This window comes from Brachycentrus maculatus, unplaced genomic scaffold, assembly GCF_059751285.1.
Source record: "Brachycentrus maculatus isolate JH-2025_06_01 unplaced genomic scaffold, ASM5975128v1 h1tg000089l, whole genome shotgun sequence".
In the NCBI taxonomy this organism is placed as follows: domain Eukaryota; kingdom Metazoa; phylum Arthropoda; class Insecta; order Trichoptera; family Brachycentridae; genus Brachycentrus; species Brachycentrus maculatus.
The window spans coordinates 360,696-377,500 of record NW_028280843.1 but is presented as its reverse complement, the minus strand read 5'-3'; the positions used below and the strand labels follow the sequence as shown (position 1 = coordinate 377,500).

Sequence of the window (16,805 nt, the reverse complement as noted above, 5' to 3'; positions counted from 1 at the left end):
TGAAACTTTAAATGCTGGGCAATTGTTACACCTAGATATTTTATTTCCTTTTACGGACATATAAAAGAACATGGTTTATTACATATAGAAACAATGCAGTCACTATTATGTACGGTCATTTAAATTTTTGGCTTTATATTCAACCTTTATTTAACTTCAATGTAAGCTTCTAAGGTTCGTATGGTATATACAAAACCTCAGAGGTGTCTTCCTCTATCGGTAAGTGATCTCACCAAACGACATATTGATTCCCGTGATCAGAGTTTTTAGGCTCTCTTTTGAATAAATGAATTCCATATTTTTGACATCTCGACAAAGATGAAGAAGAATATTTAAGTCTCGGTATTTAATGATGAGAGCGAACGAAATATAAGAATATTTAAAAATATAAATATATTTACTGGATAGAGTTCATTTTTAAATAAAAATAAGACAACAGGCGAGCCTAAAGAATTTCTAACAAATCTCATCATGTCACAGGAGGACAGTAGTATGCAGGAGGTGCAAGGAGTGAGAAGTGAGGGCGGAACGATGGGCGGTGGGTGGTGACAGATTTAACTGGGTGGTGACAGATTTAACCTTTAATGAATCGCATTCTTGACTCCTCTCACCCTTGCTCTCCTGGAATGATCAGTTTATTGGACAGCTGTTTTTCCAATTACATACTTTAAATCTATTTTGGATGCTTGTGTACTAAAAATGATATATTATCACTTTTTTAACATTTCAACATAGATGAAGAAGAACATAATAAGTCTAAGTGTTTACAGGGCTTATTACCTGTCATAATTAGTCAAGACTAAATTCAAATTCAATTTCAAAAGAAGAATCAGGGATTTCGTTAATTGATTTGGCAGTCACTTTGTGGTAAAATATATTCATTATCAATTTTACTTGCTCAATACCACTTTTTCAAGAAAAAGTGGTATTTACAGATTTATTTAGAGAAAAATTATCAGGGAACTTTTTTGAAAAAAAGAATAATTTCTCACAGTTTGCTAACCATTCCATAGATAACGATCGCACATTACAACAAAAAAGTTGAAATCCTAAAAAAGTTATACGAAAAGTTATAAACTGCAACATGTTGAAACAATAGAAATAAATAAAAATAATTAACCCGTTATTGACAATATTACAATGACCAAAGCCGTCTTAATGATTTGAAGATATACAAAAAGAAATCAAAATAAGAAACAGCTCCTATTTCCTCTTCATCCTTCAACGTCCCAAAGACAAAACTCTCAAATTTGGACTTTAAAAACACGGAATTTGAAAATGATGCGGACTCCATCGAAAAACGTGTCACAATACATTTCAAGAAATAGTGGTATTTACTTAAAAATTTGATAAAAATCTTCATTTTCAGTCTGTTTTAATTTGGTCTTACATTTCATTTTGCCGAATAAAAAACGTTGTTTTAAATTATTCATTTTATAAAATTTTGACCTTTTTGAAACAGTTTACAATGCGCTCTAATTGTAAAACCCTGTTAGAAGCAGTCTGAAAATGTAATTATAGTATTTGCTCGAATCTGCAAACGAACCTGAAGCGTTGGAAAGTGCACTGATTCTTAATTTCAGTCAACACGATTTTAAATCGTATTAATAGTGACCAACCCGATATTTAGGGCGGACTATCGCACCCTTTAGTTTAAAAAAAAATTGCATATTTTTAAAAATGTTTATTGCATAATATTTCGCGTTTCGACAAAGTTATTCCATTAAATTTGAAAAAATATATTTAAAGATTTATTTTAATCACAAACAAAGCTTTATACAAATATTTCCTTGAGTATGTAAATTTTTGTTTAAAAATTAAGAATTTTGCTTCACTTAGAATTTGGTAAGTAAATTGGTTATTATCAATCATGGTTAGAATTCTGAATGTGTGTATAAACCAATCACTTAAACTAGCCTATGACAGTTCCTAAGCTCTATAATTCCCAAAGTTATTAAATGTTAAAATTGGCTAAAATAGTATTTCTTTTAAAATGAATACGTGCTTTGGTGTTGTTTCCATATAAACATTAGTAATCACTATCGTATCAAAGAGTTTAAATCTGTTCTGTGTATAGTTCTACTAACACACGACTTTACGGTATAAAAAATATGAGTTTCGTTAAAGTAAAGTATCATCCGGTCAATTAAAAAAAACAATATTTTTCAAAAAATTATTATCGATTATAAGTTGAGAATATTTTTTGAGTGCAAAATGTAACGTAATGTATTTTGTAATGTTACGTAATCTATAAAAAAAGCCATTTTACACACACGCATACATTTATATTTATAATTTAAATTAATAAACAGTGTTCTTTGAGCATGTTTGTAAAACTTTTTCATCATATACCCTTACTTCATCTGGTTACTATACTATATATATATGTATATATATGTATATATAAATTTATACTTTTATATTTATATGTGTGTGTGTGTGTGTATATGTGAAATAAATAAAAATAACAAACTTAGCGTATTTTTCCAGAATATAAAAATCTCGACTGCATTGTCTACATTTGTTTCTGCAGTAAAACGCTCGGGTTCATTTTTAAATGCAATTATATCGCACAGGCTGCGAGGGTAAATGTTTCTGTCAGGGGAGGCTGCTGAGTTTTAGGGGTGGCCTATAATGAAAGCTTTTCACCAGTCCAAAACCATTCTCACCAGCGCGAAGCCTTTGCACTCTCGCAAGGCAAAATTTGATACATTTGTAAAATAAAACACAGTCTATAGAATTTTAAGTTAACTTTCATGATTCGAAATAAAAAAAAAACACTTGTGTACATTTTTTTCGTACATTCAAAACCTCACCCAAAAATAGGTTTTAAATTTCGAAATAATACATAAAATAGAAATCACAAGTACAACGTATGTTCCATCAGTCCAAAGCTCTGAGCGAAAAACTCCTGCCTGAGATAAAAACTAGGTTTATGATGTTATGATGTCTTCAGAAATGAGGACGTGAGGAGAATAACGTAGTAGAACTTACAGATGAGAAAATGGACATTTCTGGGATATGTCCTAGGAACGCCGCCTGAGAATATTTACACCCTAGTGTTTCTTTCCGCCCTGAAAGGCCGCTGACGATCATTCACTAACTGAAAACTAGAAGGTTTCACAGACTTTGAAGGAAGCCAAAAAGATGGCATAGACTTGTAATGGCCATTTGCGAGAGCAAACATACAATGGATGAGAAAATTTAATTCAACAGCAATGTGTCTGTTGAAATCAATCCCAGGTGCTTTGGATGTTGTAATATACACACATATATAGTAGCAATTCTATCAAAATTAGTTTCTAAGGTTTCTCAACCCGAGTAGAAATTTTCGTTACGCTATTTCATATTCCAGTACATTATCTTCTAAGGATGCTCCTGTTCGATTTATTAGATGTTGAAACGAGTAATATGATCTCCTACACGATGAGGCAATCTCCAGTAAGCAAAAATTATCATACCATCATATAATTTGTGTTTATCTGATATATCAATGATAATCACATACCTTGGTTTGTAATTTTTAAACTTGTTTCGTACTGAGATATCTCAAAAATGCGATTTTGAAACGAATTATTTAAATATCACAACACTTTCCAATACAATAAAACAACAACTTTATAGTTTTTTCAGACAGTCTGATGATATCAGTAACGAAAAACCCGGTCAAATAAAAAAGTACAAAAACTATTAAGTTTTTATATTCATATACAAAATGCAGTTCCACTCAGAAATTTCAGGACAAAACTTACATATTATTTTCATCTATACTATATACTGTCAATATAATAGAAATAGTCAGATAACATTATAAAATTTGTAACTTAATGAAATTTTTGTAATTGGAGTGGTACAAACAACAGTTTTGTATTGTTTGTTGATGTTAATGAATTTATGTAACTGTTCTGTTTAATATTCAAATAAAATAAAAAACAAAAATAATAAAAAATAATACCCTAAATTTTATCGTTTCGCCATGATGAAAAATTTTGGTCAACCTTCGATAAAATGCCAAATTAAGCATTTATTAATTTATAATGACGTTTTATAATTTACAACAGATAAATAAATGAAAAATTGCTTTTAATTAACAATTTAATTCGGTACTATTTTTTGGTCCGCCTCCGTAAAGTAATGGTCAGCACGCTCGGCTACCGTTCTGGAGGTCCCTGGTTCGATTCCCAAGGGGGTTCAAATAAATATAAGTGATTTTTTCACTCTAATATTTATTCAACATTACCCTGGACTGGTACCTGAAGTGAAGGGCTGATCACCTTTCCTTCATGTGTAAACGATCAAGATAACACTGCGTTTATATGACGCAGTGCCCTATGCACCATTGGGGTGCAGATAAGGGTTTTATTATTATTACTTTATTATTTTTTACTCTGTGCAAACTTTCATCAAGATATTATCGGTTTAAAATAACATATCACGGTTTTGAGTAACTGATTTTTTAAAACTATAATTATGAAAATGTACACTTTAAACTAAAAACGAGAAAAAAGTTAAAATATGCATATGAATTGCATATGATAATTGGTGGATCCAAAACATATTAATTTTTAATCCAGGAATTAAAATTTGAATCATCTTCTGTACTCTTGTATACACCCATTTATCCAATTTCACCAAATTGAAAACTAATAATTGTGTCTGTATTTTTTTTTCTTTTTTTTTTCTTCTGTTAGGTAGACAGAGACAATAGAACGCCACACCAATCTGTCTTTGCAAACAATCTTAGCATCTTCCACATTCATGCATCTCCTCATCCGGATTGTTCCGGCTCCCAACCTGACCACTTTCCAGTATTCGAAATACTTGATCATTTCAAGTTTTTCTCGGTCTTCTTCTGCTTCTACTATGTATCACATTCGCTTCATAAATTTGTCTTGCTCTTCTTTCATTGCTCATTCGATTCCTATGCCTAAACAATCTCAATACACCTTTTATAATTTTATCGATAGTGATTATCTCAGCCTTTTTTATATCACCTGTCAAATAAGTTGACAAAATTGAATGCAGCCATTTTAAACAAACATACTGATAGTAAGAAATTTGATAATATATGTGATAAAATTATGCGGAGTTATTCAATTCCGAAAATTCTCATATTAATGGTTTTTATCACAATTAAATTCATAAATAAGCCCAATAGTTGCTTTGATATAATTTATACTTGAAGCACTAACTTTGTAATTTTTCATTCTTTAATTGAAATGTAACTTTGTTTTAAAATCATTTTAAATATTTTATTATAAGTTTATTATAGTATATATCAAGACTTGTTAAAGAAGCTGTTAGCTTCGAAACCGGTAGACATTATAATTAAGTTATAATAAAATATGTAGTATAAGTAAGTGATTTTAAAACAAAGTTACATTTTAATTATAAGATAGAAATACGTTTTAAGTTTAAAGTATATGTGGAGTGTGAGCGGGAAAACAGAACTAAGATGGGCGTTTTAATTAAAGTTGATATTTATTTTTCAATTATTAAAAATGAAGCACTTATTAATACGATAATACACATGGTCTAATGACAACAAATTCAGTTTTATTTCAAACGATTAGTTTCGAAAACTAAATATGTGTTCATCGACAGGTTATCATAAAAACTAACGAGCAAAAAATCATTCAGATTTGGTAGAGGTGGGTGGAGTAATAACTAGAGGGGAATTAAGGGATGGGACTTAGTTAAATGGAAAATAGATAATAATGCTGTGGAATTTCGGAAAAGCATAATATTAAATAATGTTTTATCTGCATTAAATTTTTTAAGTTTTTCTATATTTTCTAAATGACTCTCCATTTATATGTGACTGAGTATAAAACATTGAGTGTGGATTAGTCAAATGGTAGTTTCCATTATGTGATTTGCGAACTTTGAAAAACCATAAGCTTCAAAACCCTTAATCACACCCGATAGTACATAGAGCACATTATCACATTATCACATTGTGATCTTGATCGTTAAACACATGACGGAAAGGTGATTAGCCCTCCGCTTCAGGTACCAAGTCCTGGGTTATATTGAATAAATAAAAGAGTAAAAAAAAACACTTTATTTAACAAATTTATTTAAAAATTTATTTAATTCTACCACTGGCAATTGAACCCGGGAACTCCAGTACGGTAGCCGAGCATGCTTACCATGACACGAGGCGGATGACCTATAATAACAGCCAAAAATATTGATCTAGTGAGTTCCACGACTGATTTGGACCTTGGTTTAGAGCAGGGGTTCCCAAAGTGTGCGCCGCGGCGCCTTGGTGCGCCGTAGAAAGTAAAGAGGGGCGCCATGATTCGATCCTATATCATTATCCGTAACCACAAATATTTTCATTTTTGTTGTTCTCTGTTTCAATTCTGAATTCTTATACATATAATAAAACTCAATTTCAAATTTTGGATATTTTAATTTTTGTGCCTATCTACCCAACTACTATTATTGTAGGTTCGCATTTCAGGGTCCAAACAGGGTCCTTCATTAAGTGCTGCCTATCTTTAAATTTTAATAAAACAAAGTGTGCGTCAGAGATGCAGCATCAACAATATGGTCGCTATTAACTGTAAAAGTTTGAAAATCTTTATTGAAAGATCCTATATATAGTCACTGTATCTATTCCAAATAGCTTAATGTAGGGCGCCATGACAAAATACTAAGCTTGTATGTTGCTAAGAGTAAAAATAACGACAAGTCGTACATTTTGCTGTCCCGCTTTTGACGAGAGTGGTGTAAGAAAGTCTCACACTCAATCGTTGATTTAATCTTCCCTTACCTTAAGGGCTCTTAGTGTTCCGCGAAACAGTTAGGGTGTTCGGTTTTGATTTAATTAAGTCGGCCATCACACAGTTACTTTATGGAGAGAAAAGGCCGCGGCTGATGACTGCTGTAGTCATGGGAACGATTCCTGTTTAAATATGGCCCAGCTTCCGGTTCATCCAACCCCCTACCTTCTGCTTGGTAAATAAGGGGTAACTTTGATGGAATCGCTAATTCTACCATAGATGTATACAAATAACCGAGAACTACGTACATTAAAAATACGTTTTTCCAACAACAAAAAATGATATATTATTTTTTTTTCGAAGGGGAGGGAGGAATCCAAATTATAATATAAACATTTCAACCTTATTGAGGTTTAAATTGTACGTCATTAGAAAATATTAAAATATAGAAAGTATTTTTAAACGTACCACAATACAGAAAAAAAACATTAAAATGTATACAATGATGGTTTCGTTGGATTGTGTGTAAAATAAAAAAAATGTGTGCAGCATAAAAAAACATTTTAATATATTTATAACTATATTTATAAATATATTCATGATACCCCTCTGCACATTTTATACACGCTTGTATGATTTTACTGGAATCGCCATTGCTGCAGTTGTCCTTTACCTCTTCTTCAATCTTAATACGATAATTAGTTGTTTTGTTGTCTAGGTAGGTAAAATCATTATACAAAAAGAGCGTCTCACCGGCTGCTTCGTTAAACTCTGCCATGAGAATTCCAGATCCGAAACGTGTGCCGGTACAGGAACTATGAAGTTCATGGCATAAGTGTTTATTACTCCTTCTCTCACGTAATAAAGCTCAGCATTCAAACCTGAAAAATAAAGTATGAATTTTACAAAAAATTTCTCATCTCGTAGTTAGTGAATTATTTACAACATTTTTAATGTGTCTAAATACTTGTTCACAAATCTGAATTATCTCTAATTATAGGAGTTATTTTTCACACAATTTTTAGACATCGAATAAGAAAAGGGAAGTCTAGAATATGATCTGTCAATTATGGGTAGAATTGGACAATGTTACACAGGTGTAAAATGATCACTTAAACCAGCCTATGACAGTCGTAACCCACGTAAATGCCTTCATCTATGTTGAGATGTCAAAAAATAAAACTTAAATAGTAAAAACAATTCCGAGCATTTTTAATTTGTTGGCGACGAAGGTATGAGGTCAAAATAAAATATGGAACGAAATAATGGATAAATGATCAAGAGTTAATACTATGAAAATTGTTAAAAAAATCTTTCTCTTTTTTTTTTACATGTATATTATTTTAAAATAGATTAAATAAATAAATGATTATTAATAAATGAACTCCGCCGACAAGACACATTTGGCGTCTTGGTGGGGATACTGCAAAAAAATGTTATTTATGTTCATGAAATTTTAAATGAATGTTTATATAAAAAAATATATGTATATAGTTAACAAATAAATGTTTCAACAATAAAAAAAAAATAGAGAATAGAACGCCACACCAATTTATTTTTACAAGCAATCATCACCTCTTCTATATTTATGCATATGCACCCTATTTATTTCCAATAATATTGAAATCATATTCTGCACTTTTGTATATACCGAATAATTAAATTTCACAAAAATGAAAAAGGTTTATTTAATCTCAATTTGTTTTATGTGCTTTTTTCTGGTTTTCATCTGTAATTGATTCAATTTGACTAACCAACTAATCATCAAGCATGTTACTCGCAGAATAAGGCAGAGAGAATAGAATGCCACACCATTATATACATTAACAGGTAAACTAAAGAAGGTTGTATAAATTATTATAAATGATGTTTTTTTGAGAAAACGTTTTAGTTTTAATTTAGGAAGTATAATAAAATGTGCCACAGAGCATTTGCAAAAAACATTTAAGAAAAAAGAAATAAATGCTTTACGATATAACAACGTACATATATACACTTGTATACATATTATAAACAAAAAACGATGTATAATAGATGTGCGAATAGTGAAATAAGGAAGGAATGCAAAGCTGAGATAAGCATTATCGATAAAATAAAGAAAGGTGTGTTGAGATGGTTTGGACATGTGGAACGAATGAGTGACGAAAGAACGGTAAAACAAATTTATGAGGCGAATGTTAGTGGGAAAAAAAGCAGAGGAAGACCGAGAAAAACATGGCACGATCAGGTATGCCAAATACTTGAAAGTGGTCAGGTTAGGAGTCGTAACAATCGGCGGGTATGTATGAGGAGATGCATGAACGTGGAAGAGGCGAAGAATGTTTGCAAGGACAGAGTGGTGTGGCGCTCTATTCTCTCTGCCTACCCCTGCGGGGAAGCGGCGTGATGGTTAGTTTGTTAGTTAGTTAGTTAGTTATAAACATATATTTAAATGAATATAAATATTAATAATTGATAGACTAAATATACCAGGATATTTCAAATGATTTATTTGTTATTTTTATTACGGTGATAACATTTTTTTTCAAATGTTGGAATTATGATTCATTACATTTCACCCCTTTTAAAACATAAAGTTTTTTTAAAAATATGCAACAATAATCCATAAAAACGAAGAAAAAAATTATAATTCAAAACGATACATCATTTTGAAAGCTTTGATTTAAGGCGTGATCAATTAAGCTGTTAAGAATTTATTCCTGGAACCCGTGTTATTTTTTACTTTTATTATTAAAAAAATGTGGATATTTAAAATTATAAGTGTTTATTTACCTAAGAGCTTCATAACTTCCGGTTGACTAATAAACACATTTAAATGACCACTCACTAATGGTAAAAAAATTAACGTCCATTTTATCAAAAACATAGTGATATGTGATCGAATTCAGTAATGCATTGGATGTTCATAAAACGGTTCTTTAGTTTGACGCCAACTGTCCCGATATTTGAAATTTTCGATTCATGGCGCCGCGGCGCTTACGACGCACGTGCTCAGCGTCGAAACGCCTGACGTAGACTGGGCGTAGGGGTGGCGTAGTAGCATCGTAGCGAGGTGGTGAATTACAGCCCCTTCAAACTTAGGAAAAATCCGAAAGCTTTCATATTGCTGTGTGGTAGTTTTGGGAAGCAATGTGTAATGTGTAAATACTCAAAACCAACAATTGATACTTGCACCGGAAATCCAACTATTGAAACCTACATTAGAAAACCAACTATTGATACCTTCACCGAAAAACCAACTATTGATGTCTACACCCGAAACCCAACTACTGATACCTTCAAAATCAATTATTCATACATTCACCGGAAAACCAACTTTCGATACCTACACCGGAAAACCAACTATTGATACCTTCACCGGAAAACCAATTATTCAAACTTTCACCGGAAAACCAACTATTGATACCTACATCGAAAAACTACCTATTAATACCTTCACCGGAAAACCAACAATTGATACATAAACCGGAAAACTTTTTTAAGGTTTAATACCAAAATGCGATTGGTATTTTCATTACCAAATATTTATCAGTACATTTAAATAAGCGTGAAGCGTTATTATTTAATTGAGTATGTTTCTATTAGTATTTTATTGTATAGTTGTGTTATCCAATAATATTAATACAATTTATTATTTTACGGTAAACAAACAATCTAAGTACAGCTTGTCGGTTGAGTTTTGATTAACAATATATTTTTTTAAATATTAATATCAGCATGAAAAAAAAACAACACATTTATGTAAAACATTCTTCTAATGTTTTCATTTTATCTCTCAATTTTTCATTTTATTTCATAAATATTTTTATCAATATACAAAAGCTTTACATAGGTATAATGCACCTAATCATATAAGGCAACAGAAAGTTGACGAGGTGTGGGCAGAAGACAGATCTCCTGGCTCCGGAATAAACGAGATCGGACAGGGATCGGACCCGTCGAGGCGCTGTGTAGAGCTACCCAAGACAAGGACAATTACTCTATCTAATTAGTGATGTCAATGTCGGGGAGACCTGACGAAGATACTTTATTAAGTAGCGTAATGCATGTCTCGTCAAAATTTAGAGTACGTAACAAAATGGTATCACCAAATTTTCAAACCAGACTTAAATTATGTGCCACAAAGTATCTGCGAAAAACATTCAAGAAATGATAAGATAATTATTAATCTGATTAAACGTTTTTGATAAATTGATTTTTTTTTGTAAATTTGTCAGTATATCTTATAACATAGCGACATCGTAACGTTTTAAACGTTTAAACTTATAACTTTGTGGTTAAAAAAAACTTAAGAATCAAAACACATTAATCTCTAATAATATGGAACAAAATAATGGAAAAGTCTTATTATTCATCAACACAGAGATTCCAAGTATGTTAAATCTTTGTTATATATTTATTATCAATGAAATTCAACAAAATAAGGTTTTCATATGTAAAGACGAAAATAAAAAGTGTTTTTTGATTATTATAGTCAATTTGTTAATTACCATGGTAGAATTAGTCGGTCTATAGTCTGTGTATTGTTTACAGAGTTAAATAAGTAAGCTTTCGAAACGTTTATTTATTTTTTATTACATATTTCACTAGTCATGTTAAAGTTATCGTTTCTGGAACTAATTCACTTATGTTACTCATAATTTTTTATCTTAAATTTTAAATACTCGTATATCGTAAATAAAACGTTTAATAATAATAATAAAACCCTTATCCGCACCCCAATGGTGCATAGGGCACTGCGTCATATAAACGCAATGTTATCTTGATCGTTTACACATGAAGGAAAGGTGATCAGCCCTCCGCTTCAGGTACCAGTCCAGGGTAATATTGAATAAATATGACAGTGAAAAAATCACTTATATTTATTTTACCCCCCTTGGGAATCGAACCCGGAACCTCCAGAACGGTAGCCGAGCGTGCTGACCATTACACTACGGAGGCGGACAGAACAATAAAATTTTATTTAAATACTAAGTTAATTTGCCCTTTTAAACTCAAATCTACAAGGGTGCTATAATACTGTCACGAGAAACAAGCGCTTGCATTTGCTTCCACACAGGATTATTTTTTCGGGTATTCGACCTGCTTTTCAATTGAATTCGACTAATCATCGTACTATTTTCTATTTAAAAATACCTGCCGGGTATCTATCTGTTTTTTCATATAATTTTTTATGCTGTTTATCTCTCTAGCGGACAAATTAAGACATAATTAATGACATGCGTACATATTCTTACCTTCAAAGCGTACGAAAATTCATCAAAAGTTGTTGATTCTAAAGAAAGGTCAATAAGTCTCTTTTAATTCACGTATCAGTTTTTTTATACCACAAATTATAAAATTCCTTAAAAACTAGTATCTTAATATTATGTTCAGTCGTGTTAAGATCACCTTTTCAAAAATAAAAATAAAATCCTTTTTTTGTAAAATAACACGCTTTAAACTATTTTATGTTTTATTTTTTTTAAACCATTGTTGTATTTATTATAATACATAAAAGTACATGAAATATACTTTAAGTACGTACTGAATGTAAATCCTGATACGTTGTCAGTCTCGTTGTGTTTATAGCATCATCTATTGATATCTATTCAAAATGTTTTGTGAAGTAGTCCACATTTCTAATAGTGAATGAAACAACGAACTTTAAACATTTTTCAAAAAATACAGTAATCTACATTGGATAGTGGAGGAAATTAAACGGTTCTTCAATATTAGAAATCTAGAATTTTCTTTTTCTTCTTTTTTCAATCTTAAAACTGGATTTAGTACAAGTAACATAAAAGATCAGCTGCAAGTTGACTCATGTATATATATATATATATATATATATATATATATATATATATATATATATATATATATATATATATATATATATATATATATATATATATATATATATATATATATATATATATATATATATATATATATATATATATATATATATATATATATATATATATATAACGATATTTTTATGGCGCTTTTGACAATGCGCCCAAGATTTGGGAAAGATTCCTTGTTTACCCTCCTTTGCGCCCACAATGGCGAGAGAAAAGCGAGGAATGTAATATTATTATACTCGTATGAATACTTGAATGGGCATTTTATAAATATATTTTTAAATATATTTATAAAATGCCCAATTTATAAATATATTTTTAATTGCAGATCAAGAGAATAAGGCGACCAAAAATGATAGTGTAGAATGTAAGCATAACAATATTCACTTTAGATGATTTATAGATATAAACTAATAAATACACGTTATCGAACAGATTAATTGAAACATAACTCTTTTTGTTGTTTTTTCTTTAAAAGTTTTGTAAAATCTTTTTTTTTATTAGTTATATCACAAATTATATTTAATATGATCTAATTTGGGCTAAATCAGAGATTTTACTCTTCTTGGCATCTATTTCATAAGGTTTTAGCACGTGATTGCCAATTTTGTCGTCTCGAAAGCATGCCTGAATTATGAACAAAATGAGCTTTTCCGTAGTAGTGCAATCAATTTAGGAGAGCCGATTCTTACAGATTGCCGATAGATTTTGAATAAGCTTTATGTGTGGTAAAAATTTTTACCAGTCCAACACAGTTTATTGTATTTGTGTGAAAAATTTCATAATTTTTTTGGTTTTGTGGCAGGGGGTTAAATCCTGCTGAAATATTCCATTACCATTTGACCTTCTTTTTTATATCTCTGGTAGAATCTTTTTCAGTACAAGTGGGTGATACTTCTCGCTATTCATCATCTCAGTCAATGAAAGCAGCTCCATGGTCCATAATACGAGGAACATTTTTTTTAAACGGAGGTGAAAATACGAATAAAAAGTTTTGTTGTAATTAAACTGTTCGATACAGTTAAAATTTGTGTATATATATATATATATATATATATATATATTTATAAATATATATGTATATATATATATATATATATATATATATATATATATATATATATATATATACATATATATATATATATATTTATATATATATATATATATATATATATATATATATATATATATATATATATATATATATATATATATATATATATATAGACAAACATGAACATATTAAAAAAAATTGCAGATGAAGTAAATACTGTGGCCGATCAAGGATATGAAGCGACCGGAACGGATAATAAAGAAGGTAAGTACAATAATATTTAGTTTAGTTGACCCTTATTTGGTACGTAAGGATTGTATATATATATATATATATATATATATATATATATATATATATATATATATATGTATATATATATATATATATATATATATATATATATATATGTATATATATATATATATATATATATATATATATATATATATATATATATATATATATATATATATATATATATATATATATATATATATATATATATATATATATATATATATATATATATATATATATATATATATATATATATATATATATATATATATATATATATATATATATATATATATATATATATATATATATATATATATATATATATATATATATATATATATATATATATATATATATTTATTCGATACCCAGGGAGGTTTAAAAAATATAAGCTATTTTTTCACTTTAATATTTATTCAATATTACACTGGACTGGTACCTGAAGCGGAGGGCTGATCACCTTTCCTTCCTGTGCAATCGATCGAGATAACACTGCGTTTATATGAAGCACTGCCCTATGCACCCTAATGGGTGCGGTTAGAGTATAAAAAAAATATGTATTTAATTAACAAAAGTGTTTCAATAATATTTTCTTTTCTAGTAGGAGATCAACCAAGTGAATTGAAGAAAAAGATGGAAGAACTATCTGAGTGCCTTCAAAAGCATAATTTCAGCGTGGATGAAGTACATGAAAATTTAACTAAAGAAGACATTTGGAAAACATTGAAAAATGGTAAGCAAAAATGTATTTAAATGTTGCGGATTTTTTTTTATTATTTTTTTTTTATATCTTGCGGATATCTATGAAAATCCATCTTACGAGTGTTTTTCGATAGTTCCAATACGATTATGTGATTTGAAATCACCGTACTTACAATTATAACGAAATGAGCAATACCACGTTTTAAAAGTAACGTTTAAAAAAAATACATCCTTATTTGTGTTTAGTCTTGTTAACCTGAATACCATGTATAAAAATGAGAAATGGAAATTACTCATCGGAAATATTATATCTGACTTATGTACATATATGATGTTTTAAATAAATAAAATTTATTTTGACTATTCTGAAATTCTAAACACATTGACAATTTTTACGATTAATTTATAGATTTGTTGACCAACGCAATTTTTTTCTGAACTTTATATTAAAGCAATTTTTGATCATCAATTATGATTATTTGCCGTTTAAATTAAAACTTACACTTATAGCTATAACACACGACCCAAGAGGTGAGTTCTTGATACATATCTAGAAAACCACGTGATATATTGATACACATCTAGAATACAAGTTTACATTTACTAGTTTACATTTAGACCTGAAGATGGAAGCTTAGCTTCCGAAACTATGTAGTCGTCATAAAATAAGCTCAAGTGGTAAAAAATCAAGTGTTTACTTAATAAATTCCTCGAATACCACGTTACTTATCATATTTCAAGACATTCCGTCTTAAATATCAATTGTTTTATTTAATCATTAGGTAATTAACTTTTTGGAATAACACGTTTTAAATATTAAAATAAAACACTTGTTAAAGACCACTTTTTTGAGTATATTAATCCAAACACTACTAGTTGGAGAACTACTGATATATTTATCAACAGATAAGAAGTGGTATTGTACAAGTGTATTATTTTAAATTTAAATCATATTTAATTGTTATCATTATCTTTGGAATTGCTTATATTTTTAACGAAATGTTTTTAGATATATTTACAAAAGTTTTTTGTTTTTGTTTTAATAGTAAAAACACTGGATATGATTAGTAAACATAGATCATTGTTGGTTTTTGTCGTCACAAATTATGAACTGAATCACTATCTATGGAGTAAGAATACATATTATTCTTATGAATCACTTATCGATGTGTTCAAGAGTACATGGACTCATCTTCCAAAGGTTTTTGTGTTTTTGGTAAGATAATATTTATAAACAACATTTTTTGGTGTGTCCAAATACTTTATTACAAATTTGGGTTTCTCTACTTAGGTTTTAACATTTTGACTTGTCAACATAAATGAAAAAGAAGATGAAAGTCTGGGTATTTACAGAGCTTATGACTTGTCGCACACGTGTATATAAATATGTTTTTGAATATTGTTTTCAAATACTTATCTCATAAGAAATAAATTTACAACATTATGTATGTGTCCAAATACTTGTTCACAAATCTGGATCATCTCCAATTAGAATAATTATTTTCCATATTATTTATAAAATAATTATAATGGTTGTCAAGCGTGGGTAGAATTGATAAAAAATAATATGAGATGTAAACTTCAATAATATTTTTTTAATATGTTTATAGCTATTGGATACTCGTGAGATGACTGATCAACAACATGATAACTTGGAATCGAACAGGAACTATCCATCTGAATCCAATATTTTATCAGTCTTTATCAGGATTCCCAAAAATGAAATTCAAGAAAGAATTGACTTCCTGGATATATATATGAATTGCTTAGATGAAACAAATGATAAAACCATTCAAGATTTCACCATCAATTTATTTCGTAGAATAGAAAAAAATAATATCGGAAAAAAAATTCGTTTCGAAAAAATCGACACGCTTTTACAGTCCTTTCCATTAAAGAACTCCGTATTAGTCAATGATGCTCAGAGTCTTCCAGATATTGAGAATGAAACAAAATACAACAAACATTTGAAATTGGGAAAAGCAATAATTTTTAACATGGAAACAGGTATGGTGTTGTTTTAAATACGCAGTTATTTATTGAACTGATTTTTTTTCTTTTTATGTCCAGAGGTACTCGAACCCTTTAGAATCAGATATTTAAATTATCAAATGTACTGGAAAATCCCACAACATTAGCAAATAAGAGAAATCGTTATAAAAA

At 29.3% G+C, this 16,805-nt stretch overlaps 1 protein-coding gene and 1 long non-coding RNA gene across 2 annotated transcripts in view; one reads left to right on the top strand and one right to left on the bottom strand.

The window, feature by feature from the left end:
• LOC148310681 (inactive tyrosine-protein kinase Dnt-like) overlaps window positions 1–9,749 on the bottom strand; it is a 107,190-nt gene extending 97,441 nt beyond the window's left edge. Inside the window, exons 1-2 of the mRNA XM_088257976.1 lie at window positions 9,504–9,749; window positions 7,485–7,612 (exon numbers count right to left, since the gene is read on the bottom strand). Coding sequence (XP_088114102.1) covers window positions 7,485–7,612; window positions 9,504–9,597 — 222 coding nt within the window. The 5' untranslated portion in view covers window positions 9,598–9,749. The remainder of the gene's footprint in view (window positions 1–7,484; window positions 7,613–9,503) is intronic.
• Window positions 9,750–14,575: 4,826 nt separating this feature from the next.
• On the top strand, window positions 14,576–16,388 carry LOC148310680 (uncharacterized). The gene is made up of 3 exons (XR_015837363.1): window positions 14,576–14,673; window positions 15,689–15,858; window positions 16,253–16,388. It is a non-coding gene; the product is annotated as an uncharacterized LOC148310680 (long non-coding RNA).
• Window positions 16,389–16,805: the final 417 nt, after the last annotated feature.